The sequence below is a fragment of the Cyrtonyx montezumae genome, unplaced genomic scaffold, assembly GCF_038088225.1.
Source record: "Cyrtonyx montezumae isolate F1298 unplaced genomic scaffold, pur_monq_1.0 scaffold_8, whole genome shotgun sequence".
Lineage (NCBI taxonomy): Eukaryota > Metazoa > Chordata > Aves > Galliformes > Odontophoridae > Cyrtonyx > Cyrtonyx montezumae.
The window spans coordinates 109,631,167-109,658,460 of NW_027072089.1; the positions used below are offsets into that span (position 1 = coordinate 109,631,167).

At 37.7% G+C, this 27,294-nt stretch overlaps 1 protein-coding gene across 1 annotated transcript in view; it reads right to left on the reverse strand.

The window, feature by feature from the left end:
* PLCL2 (phospholipase C like 2) overlaps positions 1–27,294 on the reverse strand; it is a 93,850-nt gene that overhangs the window by 38,910 nt on the left and 27,646 nt on the right. The window contains exon 2 of the mRNA XM_065752694.1: positions 356–2,842. Coding sequence (XP_065608766.1) covers positions 356–2,842 — 2,487 coding nt within the window. The remainder of the gene's footprint in view (positions 1–355; positions 2,843–27,294) is intronic.

Consider the following 27,294-nt stretch of genomic DNA (forward strand, 5'->3'; position numbering starts at 1 on the left):
CTCCTGTATTTCTGTTTATTGTTTAAAGCTTAAATCTTACTGTACTTTCCACTTCTGTATCTCTAACAATTTTAGCAAACGTATAGGACTAGTCAACAAGTCTGAGTTCTAACAATGGAACCCTATTTTTCACATGGAAAAAAAAAAGACAAAATATGTTTATGAATCAGAAGTTACACCAGTAAATGCTATCACTCCAAAAGTTGCCCTAATATAATGAGTTTTTTAAGCCATTCAGCATTCGAGTTGATTAAAGTAACTTAAAAATGCAATAAGGCTCTAAACAGCATATATTATGTACGTACAATACAAAAATACATCTAAACTACTGATAAATTCACCATGAAAACTGTACCTGCATATTTTCTCTCAAATCCGTGGCATCTCGTATAGGTTGGAGAGCATTCTTGAACACTTCATCTATTGTTTTAATCCATAATGTTCTCACAGAAGCATACTCCCGCGATTTCTTGCCCTTCCTCACAGAGAGGCCCCGCTTATGAGGTTTCCCACCACCCCTTCGATTAGTAATGGCCACATGCACAAACAAGGAAGCATGTGCTAACATTTCACCAGTTAAAGACTGCAGAGGAACATGTCGATAACCAGTCTGTAGACACTCAAAGGGAATAGTGTACTGCCCGATAAACTCATCCCCAATGTAATCATCATCCAGCACTACAAAACGCACCATTGCTAGTTCTGGTAAATTTATTTGAAATTCAAAACTTTCATCAAAAATTGGATTATCACCATTCTGATGCATAGTTTTCGTCCTTTGCTCAGCACAGTCAGCAGGGATTCCATGAATTTCAACATAGACATAAGGATCCACAACATCACCTTTGGCACCTGATCCTTTGGGTTTAGGAAAGTTTTGCCCACTAATTATTTTAATATGAAGCAGCTGAGGTGAAACTCCAGGCACAGTGTCTTTTGTGTTTGCACTGAAGAAAGATACTTCTTCTCTCATAATAGCAGGACGAAGGACATAGCCACAGTTTCCATTTTGTCGAAACCAACCAATGTTAAGATCCATCATTAATCCAGGCGTCTGAAAGTTCATGGCCACTATCTGACAACCACATTTCCAAAAATCCTGAGGATTCATATTACTAGAATCAATCCTCATAGGACTGGGAAAAACTCTGGCAAGAAAACGTTTGTTATAATTTACAAAGTCTCCCGGGTTTTCATTGGCATATTTGCTAGCAAGCACTTCATTAAATGAGCACACTTCCCAGTACTTCTGGAGCTGAAATGAAACTTGAAATTCTTTGAACTGAACTGATTTGCATATGCTTACCAACTCAGAGAGCTCTTTGCAAAGCTGAAACCGTTTCCCAGTCAAAGAGTTTTGTTGTTCTACACCCTCTTTCCCCACTCTTTGAGACATTTCTGCCCCTTCATCTTCATCTGTAACATCTCCTTCTAGTCCAGAACAATTTGAGGAAAGCTTTTTTGCTTTAATTAGTATTTTTCCTTTCAGTGATTCCGGTGATGGAAGATAAGAGTCTTCAATGTTTGGAGACTGTGTATATAGTTTGTCCCCCAAAATTTTCTTCATGTGTTGTACCATCACTTTCTGCTGCTTAATAGAACAATGATTTTCTAAACACAAAATAAGAGGATACTCTGAAGCAAAAAATGCATACTTGTTAATAATGTCAATCACACTACGGAAGACAATCTGAGAAGTCATTGTGTGACCTGTGTAAATCACAGGCTCATTATCTGGACCATCCCAAACATCCAGTTCAACACTTCGACAGCCCATTTTAAGAGCACGAATATAACCTGTGATGTCAGAAGGCCCTCGAAACTGATCCTCTATCAAGTATGTGTTATGAGATGAATTTATAAAATAATGAGACAATGGCTGTTTCATGTCTTGACAAACTTTTTTATGTTCTGGATCAAATATGTGGCAGTCTGGTGAAGTAAGGTAATTCGTGAACCCATCTATAGAAAGCCAACCCTTTTCCTGGCCCTCTTTGGCTGGCTCATACTTCTGAATAATTTCAAGGCTTATTTCTTCTGTGACATGCGCCATACCCTGTTCTGCTTCTAAAAACATCATAAGGTCCTTGGTATCTAGGAATTCTTTATTGCTTGAAAACTGAACCAACAGGAAATAGATTTCAGGACGAGTACAAAGCTCATGAAAAACTTCAATAAACTCTTCTTTCGTTACTTCAGTACCAGTTTTTTCCTTGGATCTAAGTAACTCCTTGAATTTTAATTCAATTTTATTTGTTTTTAAACCAGGATTTAAGTCTTTTATAAACTGTACAGCGTTACACAGGGGTATATGTCCTAAATTATCTACATCTGATTCACTGAACATTTGTGAAAGCCATGAAGTCCGCATATTATCTTGAGTACTTTCTATCATGTCTAGAGTATGTTTTCCATAAGAAATCAGGTACCTTAGGCCAGTAACCCAAACATTTGCAATATCTGCTGAGTTAGCAACAAGATCTAGTGACTCATAGTTTTCTCCATATATAATTGAAAACGCACAGTCTTCTGATATCTGGTCATATATTCCATTGCTGCGAAAAATATCTGTATTTTTTCCTGTTCTTACTTCTTTGATAGACTTGATGTCAATCTTTGCTTTTTCAGAATCCTTTTTTGAAGGTTCCCAGCGTAGGGATTGCATATCTGCATCTAAAAGAAAATATCGGTGATACACTCTGGAATTGGATCGAATCTTTTTGAGCTCAGAGCCTTCAACCATTGCATTTATGCAGTCACTTGCACTGCTGATCTTCTTTTCAGTTGGCATGCTGCTGAACGACACCGTCTTTTTCCGTTCTCGTTTTTGTTTTGTTCCATCCTGGTAAATAAAAGAAGAAAAGAAAACTATTATGAGTATGATTTTGCTCAATATTGAAGTCAGTTTCAATTTACACCTGAAAGACAAAGTACTGCTAGAAGGTCTACTATACATGTGATAACCAGTAAGATGAAAGTTTTTACTGGAATCATCACAAATAAAAACACTGATAATAGCTTAATGTTTGCTCCTGTGTATAGACATAACATTCTGAAGTACAGCATCTAGGCCTGGGGCCCTCAGCACAAGAAAGATGTGGAGCTGTTTGAATGGGTCCAGAGGAGACCCATTAAAATGATCAGAGGACTGGAGCACCTCTCCTATGAGGAAAGGTTGAGGGAATTGGACTTGTTTAGCTTGGAGAAAAGAAGGCTCCAGGGAGACCTCATTGTGGCACTCCAATACTTGAAGGGAATGTATAAACAGAGGGGGGAATGACTGTTTACATGGGTTGACAGTGAAAGGACAAGGGGGAATGGGTTTAAACTAAGACAAGAGATTTAGGTTGGATGTTAGGAGAAAGTTTTTCACTCAGAGAGTGTGACGCACTGGAACAGGTTGCCCAGAGCGGCTGTGGGTGCCCCATCCTCGGAGGCATTTAAGGCAAGGCTACGCATGGCTCTGGACAGCCTGCTCTAGAGGCTGGTGATCCTGCCCATGTCATGGAAGTTGAAACTAAATGACTTTTAAGGTCCTTTTCAACCTAGACCATTATATAATTCTATGATTCTATGAAATACTTCAGTTTGTTCTACAGCCAAAGCAGTAGGAAGGTATCTTCTGAGTCTTTACTTAGTATTACAGATACTTATAAGTTCATAAGTTCATAAGTTCATAAGTTCATAAGGTTGGAAAGGACCTATAAGATCATCTAGTCCAACCATCCTCCTATCACTATCTCTACCCAACTACTAAATTAAGTCCTTTAGCACCTCATCTAAACGCTTCTTGAACAGCGCTAGGGATGGTGCCAAAACTTGCAGAACTTAATTGGTACAAAATAGAATGCTTTAACACCATGCCAATGTGATCTTCTCAAGAAAACAACGAAATACTAATACAATTAGTTATTTAAAATTCATGGGATATGGTCCTAATCTAAGTGTACAGACAAAACAGCACTTAACATACTTAGTTCCCTCCTCTACTGCGCCCATCCATGTTCTTCCCTCAGACTGTCTACAGCACTGTCACATGCATCCCACCTCCTTATTAGAAAAACAGCCACAATAGTCTTGAAGAGCTACACTGAAAAATAAAAGACAGGACTGGAGCAGATAATTCACTCCATGTTGTAAATTTCAGGAAATACAGTGAGAGTGACTCAGGAGGGACTGCCTGAGAGGGTTAAAGGTTAACGAGTTCCAAAGAAGGTATGTATTGTCGGAAAGACAGTGAATAGAAAAGGCAAGATCTGGTCAGGAATGGAAGCAAAATTCACCTTTGCTCATAAAACAATGAAAGAACCCTGAGTTCTTAGTCTGCTAGAAAAATCTTTGATGTAAAACTGAATATATAAGTCATAAACCAAACAAAATTAAAAAGAAAAATGATGTTATTTAGCTTAATTGTTATTTATATTGATTCAAACAAGTTTTAGTCAATAACAGATTAGGTACAATCAAATCCTAAAGAAAGAACAGATTTTTCTTGTTTTCATTATCTGCATCTTTTTTAAAAATAAAAAATACTGCAATTTTTAAATGTTTGCATGCACAGAGAAGAAACTCCACAAGATTTTTAGTCTGAGATAATCTTTTAATGGAATAACCTTTTTATGTTAGATATCCTATTTAGGAATGTTCTTATATTCCAGCTTTGCTTGAAATAACTTATCCAGATTACTACAACATAACTGTTAATTTTTCCTTAAACAGTTTTCCATTTGAAGTATATCCCAGTGCAAATAATCATCATATATATGACAGAAAGGAGAGGAAAATAAACCTTTTGACAACTACGATACAGAACAGATATTCAAGTGAAAACCGTACTATAGAGAAAGTACTTTCAGTTCAGGTCATATATATTCTATGTTTAATTTCATAGAATTAAAAACTATGCGCAATAATTCTGCTTTTATAATTTAATTCATAAGCACTGCAAAGCTTTTCAATGAAAACAGTGAAGTAGACTTAATATTTGTGGTTCCATGTTTGGAAAAATTTATTAACCAAATGACTCTTGCACCTTTAATGACAGCAGAATCTCCTTTATACAAGCTCTCAAGAGTCTAGTAAAGATTAATAAATCTATAAAGGACAAATTCAGTCCAACTCCAAACCCCTGCAATGGATATCATGCAAGGCTGACTCCTGAAATCTCATTATGTGTAATTTGGTTGTTAAGATTGCTTTCAGACAAAGGAAGGTTTCCTTAATTAAAAAAAAAAAAATTACAAATGTGATTTTTGCTCACAAAGGTTTCCATTCTACAATAAGCCTCACTTATCCATATCACTTAATTTGAAGAAACAGGAAGAGACAGTCCCATAGAAATGAGCAACAAAGCTCTTTTCCAGTATTTTAGGCCTTGAAATGAAGCATGCTAAAACTGTTTAGTGCTCCAGATTTTTCAGACACAAATCTAGGAGGGAAATACTATCCCTGAACCCTTCCATGAAACAGATGGCAGATAACCTCCTGATATGAGTTTTACCTTGCCTGATCATAATCAGTATTTTTAAAGCAGAAGAAAGATGTATGCCTTTCTCCATCGAGACTGTGTCTGATCCAAGACACCGAATAGCAAGGGAGAAAAAAAATGTGCTGTTTCTTGATGCCACCTAATGTTAGCAAGTCCATCTCAAGGAATTCTCATTCCCAGTTTCCTAAAGCCTGAATTGGAGCTCACATATATGTATGAGAAGAATAATTCAATCTACCATGTGCAGGACCATTTTGCTTGTCTGCTAGGTGAAACCGAGGCCATTTCAACAGCATTCTACTTTTCTGCAGGGCAAAGCAGTTTCCCCACTTGCCTTACTCATGTAAAGCCCGCAGGTAGTAGACATCACTCTCTGAATGTGATGACTACAAAGACAAATTTTAAAATACTTTAGAGTGTTTCTCACAGCTCCGAGCTCCAGAACACTGATCATAAGTTTTTGCATCTCCAGAGTTCAATGACTCTGTGCTCATGAGAGTCCTTATCCCAATAGAGACAGTGACAGTCACAATCAATTTGCGTAAACAGAAGAACTTCCAAGGATATTTTCACAGACACCAGCAGACTATATACAAAATAAGTGACTGAAGAGAAGCAAAAGGGAAACTCTCATAAACTGAATATGCAATTGCGGAGAAAGTGCATACACTGTATTTAACAGGTTTGTGAGCCTCAGCAACAGAGTCTGCCATGGAAAAGAAGACAGATGTATTCTGCTATATAATGTGGAGCTTTTCTCCTTGACATTGAATTACATTTATAAACTGGATCCAGTCTCTCATGGCCTCACATCCGACTTAAATCATAAAATTTGACAGATTAGCAAACAATGTATCTGACAACTTCTCCGCATTCCCAAGACTTAACAATGTTCCCAACACTGTTTGAGATGCTTCAAGTTAAAGTACTTCTACAGTGTGGATTCATTTGGATCCATTTTTTCTGGATTCTGTCCATCACTGAAACTAGATTTTTTGTGTTGAAACAGCTCTGTAGTATCTCTCCCACAATGAAGATCATGTCAATATTCAGATTATAACGGGTACTGACACCACAAAGCAGGACTTCACCAAAGGACTGCGTGTTCTTCAGAAGGCTTTAGCACTGAAACCAGAACGACCACCTCATCAATACATTTCCAAAAACACATATGCCACATCCAATCTCATCAGCAACAAATTGTGAGACAGAGAAAAGTGCAGATAAACAGCACAAAGTGTTCAATTTATCTAGGAGTTTGTGCCTATAGAAAGCAAATTTAAGCACTAGAAATAATCCCAGCTGACATCTATGGCACTTAAAGAAAGCTGGAGAAAAAGGCTTAAAAGAGCACACAGAGAAGACAGGCTTGTTTAAAGTCTCTCCATGGTAACTTTTCTATTATTACTATTTCTCTCACAATACAAAACAATGAAATACTTACATGACTAAGAAAGCACTACTGCCAAATAAAGAATAACCCAGCAGTTCAGGTATTACTTGGTATAGCAGAATGTAAAAATTTTGAAGTTAAAGTAGCAGAGCCAAGACAGCGCCCAGCCTTCCCAAGGTGGAGGTGAAGGGTCAGCAGGCAGAGATCCAAGTGAGCCCCACACAGCTGAGAACAACCCTCACGTGGAGTGGCCAATGTGGGCCTCTGAGATGGGGGGCTGTGATTTTGTCTGCCTCCACAGCTAACTGCAGTTCTGATGTGGTAGCTATTATGGTAACTGGGATTTGAAGGTAAGGTCTTTGTCTGCCTTTAGCCTATGAAGGTATTCCTTTTGAGATGCTGCTTTACAACAATGAGACAATGTTAACAAGAGGAAGTGGCAGAATGACACGTTTTTAGAGCACTTGTCTGGGAAGTGAAAGTTCCTGCTGTCAATACTCTACAAACATTGCACTTGGTGACACCAAAGACTAACTGTACAGGCAGTCCATGCAGCAAGGACCACAGCACTGTGACTTGCCTACTCAGAGGAATAGTCACTCCCCTTCTTCATGCTTCACCCATGCATCATTTCCACTCATGGTTATGCACCAGAAGTTGTGCAGAAGGGTGGAAGGAAGTTCCATCTCTACCCTGAGAACACTTGCCCAGCACATGAGGACTGCAGGCCAGCATTTAATGTCACCTGGCAAAAAGCTGTTTTAGAAGTAATTTAATGGCATCTGCAGCCAACACCTGCAATACAATTCATTGTTTTATGACAGGAACTGAGAATCTAATCTTGGCGATGAACACAGGGGTAACTACCCTTGTCACATTTTATATAACTCACTGATTACTTGCTTTTATCCCTTGTGTGATACTTAACTGGCACATTTCACGATGCAATCTGCCCATCTTCTTCAAATGCAATTCAGCAGCAATTGCAAAAATCACCCAACTTAACAACATCATGATATATAACATAAGTCTATTTCAGAAAGTGGTTTACTTAAAAAAAATAATAATAGAAGTTCTGCTTATTGAAGATTTCTATGTATTTTTCTTCAAAATTCTGCAGAGGAGAAAAACATTTATTTATTTATTTTTATATACCTGAGGAAGCATCCAGGTATATCTACAAACATCAACTAATATTTAAAGGGGGGGGGGGGGGTGGGGGAAGCAATATTCTGAAGCATTTTATTTCTAAATCAATTTTAATAGAATGATCCTTTTCAAGTTCCCACTTGTGGTTTTAAGAGATATGAATACAGACATAGATCAACCAATCAGTTACAAATACAATATCAGCATCTTAACATCCTTCTCTTCTCACTGCAAAAATAGTTAGAGCTCTCTTCAAAAAAGTATGCTTAATAAATATGGTAATAATAGAAATGATCATTTATTTGTCCCAACACTAAAAATAAATTGTTATTATGTATGGATTGCCTATGTACAGATGCCAGCTCATTCCAGACCAAAACATGGAACATTATAAAAGAAACTAAGGAAGATTTTGTGTGTGAGACAGTACAAAAAGAAGGGAATAAAAAGGAACTTTCAACTAAAATCAATTTAAAAATTTTATATCCCTGTTACAAAAAATCTAGCCCTGATTTTAAAATTACACATGAGGGTGGCTCTAACAGTAATGCCTCCTATTTTGTTACACTGGTCCATGATGTCAGAGGTGGATGTTGGTAGTATGGCAGTAGAGGCTGAACTTCCCCACCAACAAATTCATTACATTTAAAGTACCCTAAGTTTGCAAATGATACCAAGCTGACCTGGACAAGCTTAAAAGGGGGCACATGTGAATCCAATAAGGTTCAACAAGGCTAAGTACAAGGTACTGAACTTGAGCTGAGGCAATCCCAGACATGAGTACAGACTAGGGGAAGAATTCATTGAGAAAAGTCCTGTGGAAAAGGACATGAGGGCTGTGGTGGATGAGAAGCTGCACATGAGCCATAAACATTCACCTGCAGCCTGGAAGGCCAAATATATCCCGAGCTGCATTAAAAGAGAGGTGGCCAAGACTGAAGGGAGGTGATTTCCCCCTCTATTTTGCCTTCATGAAGCCCCATCTGAAGTATTGCCTCCACATCTGAGGCCTCTAGCATAAGAAAGCTGTGGAACTGTCAAAGCAGGTCCAGAGGAAGGCCACGAAGATGACCAGAAGGCTGAAACACCCCTCTTGTGAAGAGAGGCTGAAGGAGATGGACTTGCTCAGCCTGGAGAAGAAAAAGCTCTGGGGAGACCATACTGCCACATTCCAGTACTAAAATGAGGCTTATAAAAGAGATGGAGAGCAATCTTTTACATGGATCGATAGTAACAGGACAAAGGGGAATAGTTTTAAGCTGAAAGAAAAGAGATTTAGATTAGATAGTAGGAAGAAAATTTTTACTCAGAGGGTGGTGAGGCACTGTCACAGGCTGCCCAGAGAAGCTGTGGTTGCCCCATCCCTGGAGATGTTCAAGGTCAGGTTGGATGGGGCCCCGGGCAGCCTGACCTGGTGGGTGGTAACCCTGCCCATGGCAGGGGGTTGGACTAGATGACTTTTAAGGTCCCCTCCAATCCAAGCCATTCTATGATTCTACAAATTCTGTTTGAAAGTGATAAAAACATCACAAACAATCAGGCATACATATTAATGGCACTGGACCAAATGAACTCATTAACCAGTATAGAAAAAAATAATAATAATACAAAATTTCATTCATTTTGAATTACATTTAATTAAAAATATGAAAGTAATTCTTTTTCCAAGTATGTCCACATATCAATGTCAACTGAATTTTTTTTCATTGGGAGTTCAACAACCTGCATGTTCAGAATGGCTTGGTTTTCCATATTGTTTTTCACCAAGAAAAACACAAGAACTAGATCGATCTTTTTAGGGGTGAAGGAGGCAAGGTCTTTTTTAGGACAGAGGGTTAAAAAGATAGATGGTGAAAGAGGATTGGCAGGTTCCCATCACGAACCATATTCTCAAAGGATGGAGGAGCTTTTCATCCTCAGTGTAGCCTCTCTCTGTATGAGTCACCACTCAGCCTCTCTCCTCTTTCCAGATACGTAAGCTGCTCGTATCGGTACCTTTTGAGTTGTCATTGCGATGAGAATTTTACTAACACAGTGACCCAAATTCACTCAAAAGCATACACGTTATTGTGCTTTAACACAGCTGTACAAAGCTTACAGAGCATGTGAAAATCGAAATAAGAAAAAACTCTCCAATTAGAAGTTTAGCTAACAATTCCACTTTTAGAAACAGCGCATATTACATTACACTGAGTACAACAGTCTCTGAATTAAAATGTAGCTACTGTTTAAGGGCACACAGCACTCGACAGTTACATTTAAGACAAAGTATGTTCAACTGAAATAACAGACATTTGGGAGGAGACAAAACACCAGCTATTTTGAAAATACAGGGCCTCCCACACATTGTGAATCACTAAATTTGAGCTCAACATTTAAATATTTTTCCAAGCTTGCATCCACAGCATATGTGATGTTTGCAAAGGTCTTTCAGGAGTACTGTATTTTTTCAGTGTGTGGTGGGTTGACACCAGTTAGAACTAGTACACAATAATAATGATGGGGAAAGGAAAATATGAAGATTAGCTACACAAGTGACATTATATTTTTGTCTTCTATGTCTAAAAGAAATCCATTACTAAAGGAACAAGGATGCAGGGCAAGTCTTAGTTCAATCTTCAAACAAAACAATTTGTATTGTTTTAGATCAGCTAGTTGCATGGCTTCACAATACAGCTAAGCCAACAGCTGAACACCAACAAGGATGGGAGTTATGTCCTCCTCACTGCTGCTATTTCCTCCTTAAATGTCAAAATTCATTTTCTCTACCCTGTCCCTTCTTCATCCTGTCCCAGGTGCACCTTTCTTCCTTCTTCCTAACCCAGCTCCTCAAGTCAGCATCAGTGCCCATCTCACAGTTAGTAAATTCACCTCACTTACTGAAGAAGCAAAAAAATCCCATTTTTGCTGAATTACTTTTCTGTCACTTTAGTGAGCTGAATAGATTTGCTGTGCGATCAGATGGACATCAGAAATTTCAAAAACATAGTCAACATAACAGAAAGGTATAAGAAAGAACTACACCACCATAAACAACAAAAAGCCCTCAGAGCTCCTGGGGCGCATTCAGTTTCACTTCACTTCAAGAAAACGGACACCAGAAAAAATATGATTACTACGTGTGAGACATCACTACTACTACAGCAACTAGAAAGTGCAGAGAAGAATGGTAGCTTGTATTGCCCTTGTTTCTTTTAGAGCAAACAATTTAACTCTGTTAACTGACTGTGATGAGCAGGGAAATAACACAATATGTTTTTTACAAATAAAGTCTAGGCTAAGGACTTCTTTGTAAAACATCTTACAGAAGAACTTAGTCATTTCATCAGTTCACCAAAAGTACACAGTAATTCTTTTCTTTAATGTTTTTGTGTTGCTGTCTTAAGTATCCTTAGGGTCTTGAAAGTCCAAATGCTCTCCCAAGCGTATCACAAGGGAGATTTCTGTGAACTGCCACCAGGAGGGAGACCCTTCTCCATCAAAGATGCCGACACATTCACATGTGTGCTGGCACTTGCTCTCAGAACTCTGTCACTCAGGTCCTTAAGATGACACAAGCTAAGCAGGATAAGAGAACATTCAAACTCCAGCAGTAAAACTAGCAGCTTGAACATATTTCATGACCTGAAAAGTTAACCGGTAACTGTCAGTGTTTGCAAGTCACACTGGTGAGGTCTACACAGAGAACTGAAAAAGCAATTACAGCTTGCTTTGTAAAAGTTCTTCAGTTAAATGACAAGACAGTGATTGCACTGAGCACTCCTGTTGCTCCCAGCTTCCAACAAGCATTTCGAAGTTTTAATTCCGAGCCTCAGTTTTAACTGCAACAGAGACTACATACTAAAATAGTTCAGTCATGTACAACAGCAAAATGCATGCTTCATCTCTTGAGGATCCATCAATTAGCTTTTTTAACACTAAACATTAAATCAAAGTGGAATTTCACTACATGTTAACTCAGCACACATAGATCCAGTCCGTACATTTTTCAAAAGAAAGTAAATAATTTGATACTGCTTACTCTGATGAAAATAAACTAGTAACTATTTATACTATGTTTGATTTTGGCTGGTAGCATCTATAAATTAAAAAAAGAAATCACCTATAACAACCAAGTCTTCGCTATTCTGCAGTTTCATGCTGCCAAGTTTGTTTAGCAACTACTATAGCTCACAGAAATGTAGTTCCATTTATAGCTCAATATACATATAATGAGAACTTGAGAATATTGTGTCTGAGTATTAAAACAGGGTAGTAAAAATGACACTAAAACACCTCTGAAGCATTCTTTCCTATGTATGTACGTACAGTAATGATGCATTTATGATGTTAAAGAGTCATTTGGTTTCAGAGATTATGACACTGGTGAGAAGGGGAAAGGGAAGAAAAGCCTAATCTCAAAAGAAAATAAATAAGAAGCATCAAAGGAAACTGCCTACACTGTTGGGAGCCCTGAAAGAGCCAAAGACCAAGTTATGCTTGGCATGAAAGGCTAAGTGTTTAATTTCATTGGGTCAGTTCAGATTTCTGAGTAACACTTCCAATGGAGCAAAACAGGCATCCAGTTTTCACAAACTCAGTAAAAGCAAAACCATATACATTTCAGATCCAAAAAAAAAAACCCTATGATATTTTAACCCAACTCATATAAACTACAATAACTATGAAAACCAAGAACTGATCAGTCCTAAACTGTGACAGAGGAAACTGCATCAACAGAAAGTTGTTAAAAATTACTTAGGAGTGTGAAAAGAAAAAAAACAACTAATCAAACTATTAGAAATTATTTCAGTCTCTTGGTGTCCAGTCTAATTAATAATTACATCTACAATATTGCAAACAGAGTATTTTAAATTCTACATAGAAAAAATAAGTTTTAATTTGGCGGGTTTTTTTCAGCCATCAATGATCAGAAAAAGGAGTAGCAGTTACATATGCTTTTAGCTTCAAGAATATCTGAAAATAACAAAACTGGCGCTCATTGAAGATACTGGAGGAATCTAATGAGCAAGCTGGCTGGCTCAAGAGGTTTCAAAACTGGTTTCCAAAAGGATTTGAATTATTTTCTTCCCTTTCTCAAAACTTCTGCTGTGTTGCCCGCCACAATAATGTCATCAACCAGGCTGGATGGGGCTTTCAGCAACCTGATCTAGTGGGTGGTGTCCCTGCCTGTAGCAGGGGGTTGGAACTATATGAACTTAAAGGTCCCTTCCAATACAAACCATTCTGTCATTGTAGGTGTTCAACAGCTTCTCCCTGTCTCCTCTACAGCCACTGTACAAATGCTTCTTGAACTGCCAGCTCAGGGCCATGACCACTGCCCTGGACAACCAGTTCCACGCCCAACACCTGCTGGTAGAAAACCTTTTCCTAACACTCAACCTGACTATCTGCTGATGCAGCTCCATGCCATTTCTTCACATGCTGTTGCTGTCACCACAGAGAAGAGATAAATGCTGCCCTCTGCTCCCCTTACATGGAGCTCCCCTCAGCCTCAACAGCTCTGGGTTGAACAAACCAAGTGACATCAGCTATTCCTCACATCTCGTCCTCTGGACCCTTCACCATATTTGTAGCCCACCCTTAGATGCTCTCTAATAGCTTTTATCTCTTTATTATGTTGTGGCACCTGAAAGAGCACCCAGTGCTCCAAGTGAGACCACACAGCAGAGCAGAGCAGGACAACCCCTTCCCTCGCCCACTGGCAGTGCTGGGCCTGATGCACCCGAGGATGCAGTTGACACCCTGGGCTGCCAGGGCACACCGCTGGCCCAGATTCAAGTTGCTGCCAACCAGAACCCCAGATCCCTTTTTGCAGGGCCCTCTCCAGCCCCCATTCCACAGTCTGTATATAGAGCCAGGGTTGCCCCATCCCAGGGGGATGCTCTTATAAATGCATATGGTGACCACCTTCAAATTTGGCAAGATCTTGGGGCAAAGCCTCTGCAGACTCAAGAGTGCCAACACTCGTCTCAATTTAGCTTAATCCACAGATTTACTTAGTATAATTTCCAGATCTTTATCAGAGCAATCGAAAACATTACAGAGAAGTGGTTTGAAAATGGAGCCCTGCAGAATCCCACTTGTTGCAACTAGGGCAACTCTCAGGGCATAGCCTCCCACCAACCAAAACAGCCATGTTTTGGTCATCTTGGGACATTCATAGTATCACATTGCTGTGGCTTTCTGAAGCCACAAGCCATCTTCCAGCTGACCCCTGTAAATGCATAGACCCAGACAACAGAACACTAGCCACACAGCAACCAGCACCTTGCCTGAGAGCTCTGCAACAGAAGGAGTGGTTGACAATTTTTCTTTCCATCCAGAGTGGGAGCCTTAGAGGAGGAAGGTGGACCTTTCTCCACCAAAGAAGCTTTGGCTTCAGAGGAGCAGCAGCGAACTCAAGACAATGGATGTTGAGCTCCTTGATGGCAATGCCAAGCCCATGGACATGGACCTACCTCCAGAGGAAGAACTGATGGAGGTGGAGCCACCTCTATCAGGGCTAGGCAGGCACTACAACACTGTGCTTGCCTGGAGATATTGCCACATGTGCAAGCAGCACTCCAGGATCTCAATTTTGATCTCAGTGTTGAGGAGCCACCATCCTCCAGAGAGCCCCTGTGCCAGCTACTGCCCCCTGTCACTCTTTCTTCCCAATTCCTTATCTTTCCCCAGGACCTCTCATCTTTTCTTCCCCAAGCTCAGAAGAAAAGGGAAGGATGGGGACTGTCACACTCTGAGCCGCTGCACCAGGACAACAGAGTCCAGTGAACAGCCCCAAGCTTCTCTCAGGTGACCCCTGAGGAAGAGTGCAGATCTGGGGCTGGTGTTCTCTGAGCCACAGTGCTAGGACAACAGGAGAAGCTCAGCAGATGGCTCCCAGCTCCCTGCAGCCTCTAGGTAGTGTCAGAGAAGCTACAGAAACAGCTGTTTCTTTGAAGAAGCAGAAGACTTTGGTTTGAACAGGAACAACTGATGTTCAGCATGAAGGTCCAACCCAGTTGTTACATTAGGACCACTTTTCGAGACAGAACAATGAGCATAATAAAAGAAATAATTAAAAAAATAAAAAAACAACAGTAAATGTCTCTCCTTTTTTGCTACTTCAGAGTCTACACTGGGACTCCTACGTCCTGTCCCCTTTTGGTCTCTCCACTGCTGAACATTGCATAGCGGGGTGAGGGCCCAGGGCATAGGCAGCCCAGGGTAGGGTGCAAGCTCTTCCTTTGCATAGTACTAGGTACAGGAGGTGAAGGGGGGCTTGTAGGGCAGCAGAGGTGCCCCCTCCTCTCACTGTAGGTTGGCACCAGAGATGGGAAGGGCCTCAGCAGCCCCTGGCACCCGGTGGTTGGTGCAGGAGGGCACAGTCTCTCTGCCACTTCCAAACACATCTCAGATTTTTTTCAAGTATTCATAGCTGCAAGTCTTTACTGCTGTTAGAAAGCAACACTTATTTCCATTTTTTGTTTCAGGCATAAACAACAACTTGCCTGAATTGGCAAAATAAGTAATTTCTGTAACACAGCTGTCAGGCTTCACAATTTAAGGCAAAAATACAGCACGTTAGTGACTCAGAAATATAACACAATCATTGTGTTTGAAATTCTGCAATTTCAGCACTTGCTAGCTCTGCAGAAAGGTACTTCACCTCTTTACTGCTCCTCTTCAGCGTCAGAGAGGAAGAAAAATGAGGTGCAGCAAGAGGTGAGTGTGAGCACTGGCTCAATCCTCCATACCCTTCCAACAGTTGGTAACGCCTGCTCAGCATCTTTCCCAAAGTTTATCACAGACAATACGATAAGCCACCTGATAAAAAGGAGCTTGTGGAGTGTGCATCCTGAAGTGCTATTATACGCACTACTATGTACTCCATTATACTTTTAAAGTTACTTAAATCTAAATAATACATTAAAAAAATAAGGAAAAGGGCACAGTACTCCACTGCAAGCAACATTCATATTTTACAATGCTGAAAATACAGCCAATAAGCAAAAATAACAGCGACTGTTATGAACTACTGATTTAGTTATACAGCAAAGAAGTATACTGTCTCTCCTCCATAGTGTTAAGTAGCCTACATGGCATTCCCTTAACTGTCAAACAACTTAGGCTCATAAAAAATGAGCAGCAGATTGTTCATGTCATGGTAATGTAATTTAGAGGACTGGGTTTTTTCATCCATCTATATATGTCATCCCACTGCACCTCTCACCATAAAGGTACACAGTAAATCACACCACTTCCATTCATTTGGCATTCTACCTGTACTGCCAATTCATTTGTTCAAATTTCTTGTGAAGATCTTAGTGTTTTTGTGTGTCCTTTTCTGTCACTCAGTGGTTTTCAAGGAAGGCACAAGTAAAATTATTTCTTAAAGGTTCCTTCATCCGCGTACAATAATTAAGAGGAAGAAAATTGATACTTTTATTCTAAAAGTGATTCTGCCCTATAGCTTATAGAATCATAGAATTTCTCAGGTTGGAAAAGACCTTCAAGATAGTGTCCAACCATACTACCCTATCTCTAACAACCCACTGCTAAATCATGTCCCTGAGCTTCCTATTCTTCAGCTGTTTGCTTAACTGTAGTAATTGATAAGTCTTCAAATCTGCTTCCTGAATAATTACAATTGGACAAACTTCATAGGATAGCTCTAAAGAAAAAAACAACAGTAGAGTTCGTGCACTTCTATTTCTGTGGTTTCAGACAACTCAAATTAATTCTTATCATGTAGGAGAGTGACTATTAGCAATATTAACTCTTCAATGCCACAAACAGTTTATGCATCTAATCCTGTACTGAATCACTTATAGTACATGAAAATTCCTAAAACATATTACTTGATAAAGATTATCTTCCAAATTCTTCTGAGTTGCTATTTCAGATGTATTACTTAGAAGCCTATTATAAATAAACTATTACAATTATCTATTTTTAAAGCAGATAATTCTAATTTTTTTTTTGCCTAATTCAGAATGTTACCATTGCTTAGTAATTACACAAACGGAGAAGACATGAACCCAAGTACCTTTGCTAACTACATACTGCTGCTTCTGAATGTGTTCCTCTTGTCGATTTTCAGATGTAACAGTTGTCAAACAATTATGAAATTTCTCATTCTGAACACTTCAGCAACTTTCTCTCCCTTTACTCTGTTCTTTAATTATTCATGTTACAATCACTTAGAAAAGAACAGTGAACTATAAATATTTAATAGAAGATGCCCATGACAGAATGACACATAAGAGAGATTACAAAAAACAAATACTATAAAGCATTTGTTTAACCTAAGCTGACAACCAATAAGCAAGGCATATGCTCTTTAGATTTTCACAGCTTTGACAAACCAAACTTAAGTCACCTGTATGCTTTACCAAACAAGTGCAATTAAATGTCTATAAATTGCCAGGCACAATAGTTTCCTCCAGACTTTTCCTATTTTAAAGGCTTTTTACGCCACATTTTCAAGCAGTTAAAGGATGCAAGAATCAAGAGCAAATAGACTGAAGCTAGTGATGTCTGAAACCCCACAGACAACAGATGCATCATAGCAAACAGCTGATGCTCTTAACACAAATTCTTGGTGTAAGTTAGAATTCTAGGACTTGAAACGATGAGAAAGCATGCATGAATTTCAAATGTCTTAAAATCAAGTTCATACATCTTCTAGATGCGAAGGAGGGCTATGGATCCATGATGCACGCAAACATCACAATAACATGGAAGGTAAAAATAATTCTACTCTGAATTTTCAGGCTCATTATATTTAATACTTGGTACCAGCAATGCTGAAAATATAGCAATACATAATTGTGTTCTGCAGAGGAAAAGATGATCTCTAGGAAAATAAGACTCCATTTTTTTTAAATCACTACTAGATACTAGGGAAATATCATAAATCTTTCATTAAAATATTTGTCTACACCATCTCAATACACTGCATGAAGCATTCTGAATACTCCACACATGACAAATACCGACACAGTTATGCAGCAGAACACAAAAAATTAAACTCAAATGGCATCTAAAAACTGAATCCAATCAGAGAAGCAAAACAATGCTCCCATTCAATTACTTCTTACTGAATTACTATCTGCTCCCTGTGAACCCAAAGGCCTCCACTGATTCTGCTCACAGCTAGCAGGATACTCCTGCCCTTTGAGACCAGGTCACTCTCACAGCATGAAAGCACATCTGTCTAAACCAATGGCAAAAAAAAAAAAAAAGAGCATGTCTTCAGCAGTCAAGGCAGAATTGAAGAAAATTTATATAATACTTAGAAGTATTCATTTTCCTTACCTTGACATTATAACTGCCACAATACAGCCTCACAGTGCTTAAGTGACTTCATGATGAGATGTTTTGCGTGTTTGACTTATCAGATAAAAACTGAGCTCATGCACTCTAAAAAGTCTCCCCCTTTATGTTCCTAGTTTCCCGCATTCAACTGATTATTCTGTTTTGTCATATTTACTGATTTTTAATGAACTTCCAATATTTGACAAATCACAAATTCGAAGTTTTTTTAATATTTCAATAATGAATATTTCACTATTTCAACATTATGTAAACATTCCACTTCAGCACTGAAGAATTTGTACAAAAACTGTTTTATTTTCCTGCTTCATTGTAAGTACACTATTAGTGTCATTCAGAACTGAAAATAAATCACTGTTACCACTTTCATACATAAAGCATATACAGAGGAATTGATATGTGGTGGAGCGTTCTGAAATTCTGCCTGTACAGTTGATAGAAATGAAGAAAATCCCTGCTGTAAATGACACCTGTGCACTCAAGAAAGTACTAGAATAGATGCAACTTTATCTGCAAATGCTCTTGGTTACTAATCTTACCACTCTCAGTAGTTAAACTACGCTAGCAAAAGAAGGTTGCTGTTCGAGTCTGTCTTCTCCCTAAAAATAGAGCTGCCCTGTATTTCACCTATATCAATAAATCTAGCCCAAAGGAGACATGCCCTCAGTACTAATACTTACATTTGAACCCTTAGAATAAAGGCAACCATTCAAGTGCCAGAATTAAAAATAAAATAGAGCAAACTAGCTCGCTGATGTTTCTGTATCACTGGATTTTAACTGTCAGTGGAGTTGAGAAGGAAAGAACAAACAGTAAGTAGCAAAACTACTTCACCGATATGTTGTAACTTCTCACTTAATGCATGTTGAAACTTTATTTCAGGAACTTGTTCTATGCTGCAACTGTTTCAGTCATTTACCAAAGTATAGATATCTAAAGAAAAATTATTTTTGCACACAAAATAGTAATTAACCTACAAATTCACCTTGAAGTTCTAAGTTTTACAACTTTTCCCTTTGACCTATGGATGCACAACTATCCCAACAAAATAATTTTAAGTTTCAGAGGTGTTGAGCCAAAGAGGGCACAAAGGCCAAAACAATTACTTAAGTCTGAAATGTCCAAGGCATTCAGCTAAGAATACCAGGCAATATGCCAGGTACTGTGAACAAATTTACGCACTGTTAGTACTTTTATGAATGATCAGTTATGTGATACATTGATGTTGTTTTTCCCTATATATCTTGACTCAATTCAGTAAGTATTCTTTGGAAACAGCAAGATTGAGCTTTGTAACATAGTCCAATTTTCCTGTTGACATACTAAAACAATCTTAGTGGCTTTCTCTTTTGCCTCTGGTTTTCAGTATACAACCCACTATCACATATTAAAAATACATATTTCTGCTGCCTAAGTTTTTCTGCCACGAGTCTTCAAAAGGGATTTTTAAAAATTATTTTACAGAAATATTTTGTCGGGTGGCAGCGAAGAAGTGACTGAGATTACTTCCCCAGATATAGCATGTTAATGTACTACAGGAACATCATGCTATGTAAGCTCTCATTTATGTCATTTTTTTCCAAAGCTTCTGACTCCAGGTTTGATTCTTTAACCATCAACAGGGACAAAGACAGCTTAGCTACTAGAAGTTTCCTTCCTCTTCAGCAGTTTTAGTACAGACATTTTTGGAGAACTAAATACCGCAGTACTACAGGACAAAACTGTTAAAAAACATTTTGAAAACTCGTGGAACAAGAGGGAGAAACAATACAAATAAGTTATCTTTTCTTACATTGAAAGTATGAAATACTACTAAATACTATTTTATATTATTATAAAATAATAATATTTTATATTGTAATAATAATAAAATAAAAGTAGAAAATAGATAATTAGAAGTTGTTGGTAACTGCAGAGTTTATTTCTTGTGTACCCCTCAGAAGTCTTCTCTAATTTGTCAATAACTCTGGTAAATTAAGCACAGAACTACATACAAAATTGTTGTCATCCACACTGAAGTCAAAGGTTTTATTACCATTATTAATAGCTACCACATTTTCAAAAAAAAAAAAAAAAAAAAAAAAAAAAAGAATATTTTTCCACCACAGCCTAAGACACACTTCCATTTTTAAGCTTTTTGAATTTGCAGAAACAACAATAAACTGTACAATAAAAGAGTGTAAAAAATTTTACAGATTTGGAAAAATAAACAACAATTTGGTCATAGCCTCCTGCACAGGATTATTTATTTGAGTGTTTTCTAAGAACAGCTGCAGTTGTACGTACTGCATCATAAAGGATTCATTCTTACCACAGTAATTTGTTACAAACACTCTTCATTTCCTGCAGGTCTCATCCAGCACTGTATTATTTCCAGAGTGCTAAGGAGCTCAACCATCAGAAACCTCTGTTAAATGATCTGCACAGAAATTCAGCAAAAATATTCCAGTTTACACTGATCCTTTTACTCTTTTCCTTACCGCAGTATTTGAACCTCTTAGAATAGCATTTAGTTGCAATAAAAACTACATCTTAAAAGCAAGCTGCAGATTTACAAGAAGGAAATCATGGGTGAGAAAGTTTCATGAGGAAAAAAGTGACTGAGAAAGGAGCAGTCTGTTTCCAGGGCTACCAATGAACCATATATTATGTTTTAGACAGTTTCCTAGGAAAATAATTCTAATCATCATATCATCTATGCGTCTCTTTATATATACTCCTTCTAACTTTAGAACTTACATCTTGACTTCTTGTAGATCAGATAATGGAGTAGATAGTTAGAAAAAATAACAGATTCTGATTACAAAAACAGCTTAAATCAAGAGTTCAGACCTCCTCAGATCCCTCAAGTCAACCAACAAGACACAACTCTTCTGCAGACCTCCTGTCACTAACTCTGTGGCAGATGCAGCTGACTCCAAAGCACAGAAAAGATCCTGCTGCATCCCATCTGCCAGAGGCAAGTAAAAGTTTAGCCCAAAGAACTTCTCCCCCTTATTCAGTCTTCACCTAAATTAGAAGGACACACAGCACTGAGATGTAAGCAGCTGAGCCACCTGTCATTACTGCCTATTATTCAGAACTCCTTGGCAGACATTACAGCACTGCCAAGATCTCCTGGGGATTCTGTTAAAATAAAAAAAATAATAACAAAAAAAAAAGCTTGTTGTATCACATCTATTTATGAAACTCCGCTCCAAGAAGGGCAGATGTACAATATCTGCTTCTTCAAAAATAAAGCTTGGTGCAGCTACAGCTACAGAGACTGAGATTTGTTATCTCTTCTAGGCAAGAAACCACAGTTTTATCTCATCTAGGCATGACCTGCTCTCTCCCCACAGAAGATACTGGTAATTTTACAAGAACAAGAAAGGTTTCAGAAATGACCTTAGCCTATGTCAAAATTCCTGCTGTGATAAACAGGTGCTTCTTTCAGTGCTGGAAATTCGTGTATTGCCCAAAGTGCTTAAAACCAGCTACATACTATTCATCCTCCTTTTCTACCAAGACTACTACTGTAAAATACATCTTAACAAAGCCATGCATCCCACTGGCCTTGGCAGCAGCTGACAAGTGGTGGAAGGGCAGAAGAAAGTCAGAAAATTCAATTTTATGAAGGCAATCTTTCATCAACTTTGTATTAGAATACATTAATTAAACAACAAGATTTCATAACACAGTTCTTTGTGTTGATGCAGTTAATCTGTATTTATTTCCTTGGGGGATCCAGTTGAGTAAGAGGTTAACTATTCTATAGACATTACTACTAAGTGTCACAGGCTTCCTGTTAAAACAATACCTAAGGCCTCAACGTTCCTCAAGTTTTGTCTGGACTTGCCTTGGCCTGGCTTGGACAGGTCTAGCTGCAACAGTCAATGATCAGGTGACTATTGCCTACTTTATTTTAGATCTTGGTCAGCTGTAAAATACAGCACGATTTATTCTTACAATGAACGTAGAGTAATAATAATTAGACAGCTCATGTAGAATAAAGAGTCTGTGATCCTAGAATAAATACACAGCACAGAGCACCAAGATGGGATGATGGCAAGGGCCTTGGAAATACACACAATAACTCAAAGGGGTCAGTGATCACCAAACAAATGCAACCTTAGAATCCAGACAAGAAAAGATTTAAGGCTAAGAAGAGCAAATACAAACTAATGTAGAAAGTGCAAAACAATGCAGAAAGAACAAGATGTTGAGCATGGTAACAAACACAACAGTGATCCCACACAGATCCCAGAGCGAGAAGAAAGAGGATACCAACACCACACTTTGCCTGAACAAGGGCCCAAAAGACTGACAGCTTACCTTGACACTTGCTCTCAGTCCCTACTGAAAACACTGACTCCAGCAGCCACCCACAGGGGCAGTGAAAAAAATGAACCTATCGTCAGAGAAAAATGTACATACCAGAAACCGTACATATAGACTCTGACAATATATAATTTGAACAGTGTTTCTGTCCTAAGCAGACTGATAATTCTGTCATGAAACTGCAAAGATTTTATCTTCACTGCCAATAAATTGATGACTGCACATAAGGTGTTCCTTTAACCCATTACAGGATTTTCAATGCAATAAATTCCAAAAGCTGGATGAATCAATTGGCAATACTTTTCTTCTGACTAGTAATTATCATCCCATATACAACTAAATAACCTCCCGATGCTTAGTGGCATATTTATTGTTATGTGATAGCAAACAAAACCTAGTAGTACACATCAGTTAAAATTTACAAAAAACAAACAAACAAACAAACATAAACAACCACACAGGAAGTTCAGAAAGTTTATGAAACACAGTTATTACATTTCCTAAAACTTTTTGGAGCAGATACTGATTTTTTGAGTCAAATTTTCAGTTACTTCTATCAAACCTCTTTAAACGATTTATTTTCTTGATTCCTGGCAAAAATCAGTCACCCCCTTAAGGAGGTGCTGGAGGTCAGGCACCCCAAAATGATCGATCTGACATCATCACCAGTTCCTATGCAAGGTATTTTGAGCATCTGCAGCATCAGTGAAATCTTACAGGACTGTAATCCAGTAAGGTAATTTAGTTCCTAACCAATCAACTGCTGAGGCAATATCGTAACACCAATGTTTTAATTCAAGATAAATGAAAGCATAGCCAAAAATTTCCGCTGCATTTAGCTGCACTGTTGCAAATGTACCACACCTGTAGAATTACCATACTAGTTTTCCACCCATAAGCCAGACTACAAAAATGATATACAGACAAAACAAACACATTTTATGGATGTATGCAAGTACATTACTCATTGGTTTGTAAAACTTTGGCAGCTAAGAAGAAATGTTTACACAGGCAGTTTTCCTGCAGTTCTATGCTATACACTAATAGGACTATAATTCTGCTTGAGATTGAAGTAAATTCTGCGTTCAGAAACACACTCTATGTACATACAGAACTTTATGAAACAGCAGGTCTGCCTTACTCACCCTTTTTGTCACAGATACAACTCAACAACATACACAGTAGCAATACAAGACTCCTTAAAAAGAACTGACAGACTTCACACAGCGAATCCTGCAGTTTGGAGAAGTCATAAAAATGAGTAAGCGGATGGAAACTAATGCAAATAGCAAGACTGCACACACATCTGTCCTTGCCTGGTTCCAGAAATCAATGGAACAGCTGAAATCAAAAGGTAAACAATGGTTAATTTGTTGGATGTTTCACATCCAAAGACTTTTAGTGTCAGTAAAATGTTCCAAATTCACACAGCATCTCTAACTCACCGTATGGCAATAATTTGTTTTAACTTACTATAAAAGTTGTATGTAGTCCAAAGTCTGAGGAAAATGGATAGGCTCTTTTGCTGTCAGAAGATAAAGAATGATAAATAGTATGGAGAATATAGAGATAAGATTCTGGAGTACAAAAGACAAGGGGTTTAATCATATTCTTTACTTCCCCATCAGCTCCCTAACACAGCAACAGAGATTAGTAGCATTTTTTTAGTATGTCTTGCCTTGGTGTCTTCGTATGTTGCCACAGCAGGCTAATATTTACAGAATCTGTGACCTTCCATAATTTGCTTTTCCTTGTAGCTTGTTATGGTCATAACATTCACCTGGTAATCTTTTTTTGTTGTTCATGTTTCTTAAAGACAGTATTTATGTAAATGACTTTTGTGACCACAAACTAGTTTACAGAACTTGACTCATTCATTTTGTTCCCTTTGAAGAATGATATTATCCATAGGAATGGATGGTCCTTACTTTCTTACACAACATCGTTACGCCTTTTTTATTCTATTCTTATTCAATAATATTATTCACCATCTGACAATTATGTTGATAGCATTATCTAGTTCTGATTTTCTTATTTTATTAAAATTAGAGTAGAATAAGGAAGTCTCCATGACACTGGTCTGAATTCCTAATTTACCAGGCAAAGTCCACAGAAGTATGTTTTGAAACCAAACTTTACAGCTTCTAACTTCAAATATGCACTGTGTGTCAAGAATTAAATAAGGATGCACAAGCCCAACATTTTCTTAAATTAAATTAGTTAAATTGTTTTCTATACTTTCTACTTATAGATGGCCATGGAAGTCCATAGAACAAATAAAAAAGATTTCGGGAGCTAAGGTAACTACAAGAGAATAAGCACTCTGTGACTTACTACACATCTTCCAAAATAAAGCCAGTGTTAATATCATTCATTTGTTAACAAATGCAAAGCGCAAACAGCACTGAGCTGCTTACTGCTCAGAGCTCACTGCTGCCAAGAGGGAGCAAGGGGACGAAAGGTAACTAATACCTACAGCAAAGAGTTACTTAGTTATTCTTTATTAGAAGTTATATCCACCAACACTTTGCTAAACTATCAAACATTCAACTGGCTATACTAATCCATATGGATTTTCCACAGCAGGAAAAATGGTACTTGAATTCTGGTTAGTAAAGACATGGAGAGACTTGGTCACCACTGAATGTATGTTTTCTACTGAAACAGTTATAAAAAGAACTACTTAAGACTACTTTTCATATCTTAAAACTGCTCTCTTAGTTAAAATACTATATGAACTTGGTTGTTTAATCTAGACACCAATACTCCCAAAGTTCTACATCTCTTCCTTTCACGTCTCATAGAGGCTGACATGCTGTCTGCTCAGCACGTCAAAGACAAGAAAAAACAGACAGTGATTCTACTTTCCCTGTCCTATCGTAAACAAGGATAAACAGTGTTATGCTATTTCACCCAGCTGTAAATGTTCATGAAATTTATAGAAACTAAACTGTGTCTGAGACCTCTATCCTCCAGTCTCATCTGACAAAATGAGCTGTGGCAGGCAGGTGCGGTAAATCACATCCTCAAGAAATTTGGCTAGAAAAATGCTGGTATCATATTAAATATAACTTTCATAAATACTTATTATATAAATATAATTAATTTTAATAAATACTTGTGATAATCTTTGGATTAAGTTTCCATATCAGGGTAACTAGTTTATTATATACCTCTTTGTCTTTCAGCTATGATTTTTTTCAGGTAAGTAAGGGGGTGTGATCTTCTTCAACCATGAAAGGCAAAACACATTATACAAGAAATACATTACAGCTATCATTTAAATAAAAAATAATAATAATAAAATCTTCTTAAGGGTTTACTTTAATATCTTTGAATGATTAAAAAAAAAAATCACATCAAATGAATTCCCCATTGTCTAAGCAATCCAGACAGGAAAAGCATAAAAAAGAACAGTCTCCTCCTGGCTTTGTAAAAACCAATAATTGCTTCTACATGACAGAAAAGACTACATACTTGAAGAAAATACATTGCAAAAGTATGTTTTCTCATTTATCAAACATACTACAGCGCTTACACAGGAAGCCATGCCACCACATGGAACTTCCTAATTTGCTAACTTCACTAAAGGCACTCATATTTCAAACTAATTTGCACTGTTCTCTAGAAGAATCACAGCTTTATATTTAGTTTATAAGACTCTTGCTAAGATTTTTAAGTCAGCAATACAGAACAGTATATTCTCTTCACACCATGTTTTCAGAAGGAGACTAGCCAAGCAAGCCTGTACTATTAAGAAAAACTCATTTATAGCATATGCCATTAGTTCAGTAGAAAAATCTACTTGAGTTCTTTTGTTTATAAAATCTTTCACCAAAATCCACTAAGACTACCAGCAAGAATTTTGGCGTAATTTTCAGAGTTTATTTCAGCAGATAGAAAAAAGCACAGCTCTGGAACATGTTTTTAAATAGTCGACCCTATACATCTTCAGCATAGTGGTGGTAAACCAAAAACTGATCATTACAGTCTCTGGGATTTGGTATTAAATATATTTTATTTAAATATTATATTAAAGAGAGTGAAGACTTGTCCCTCAAAAAGTTTCCCTGTCATTCAAAAGAAGTAATATGTTGGGTTGTTGTTTTTTATTTATTTATTTATTTTACTACTCTGACTTTCTTTTTAATTTCAGTAGTAAAATAATCTCTTATTCACATCTTACTTGAGTCCAAAACAGTTCAGCACAGGCTTATATTTCTGAAACTGAGAAGGAAAAGGACCTGCTTCTCCATCAGGATCAAGCTATGACTCTCATGTATAATATATTGTGTTCTATGCAACAGAAAAGTATAATGGAACAGTAATGATTCTGCTTGGGAGAGAAGATAAAAAAATGTAGGGGTTTCTCTGTGTATGCATGTTCATACATTCAATCACATAAGTAACAATAAAGGGAAAGGGAAAATAGTCATCTTCCATAGTTCCTTCTCTGAGAAGAAACAGCATCCCTACTTGTACGTACATTGTTCTCGATCCCATCGATGATAAAAGTATATGATTACATCAAAATTAACAGTAACTTTGCATGAAATTCTTCAGACGTAGAAGTGCCCTGATTTCTGGGCAATGGGCTTTTAAAACTTAATCAAAATGTAGTTCA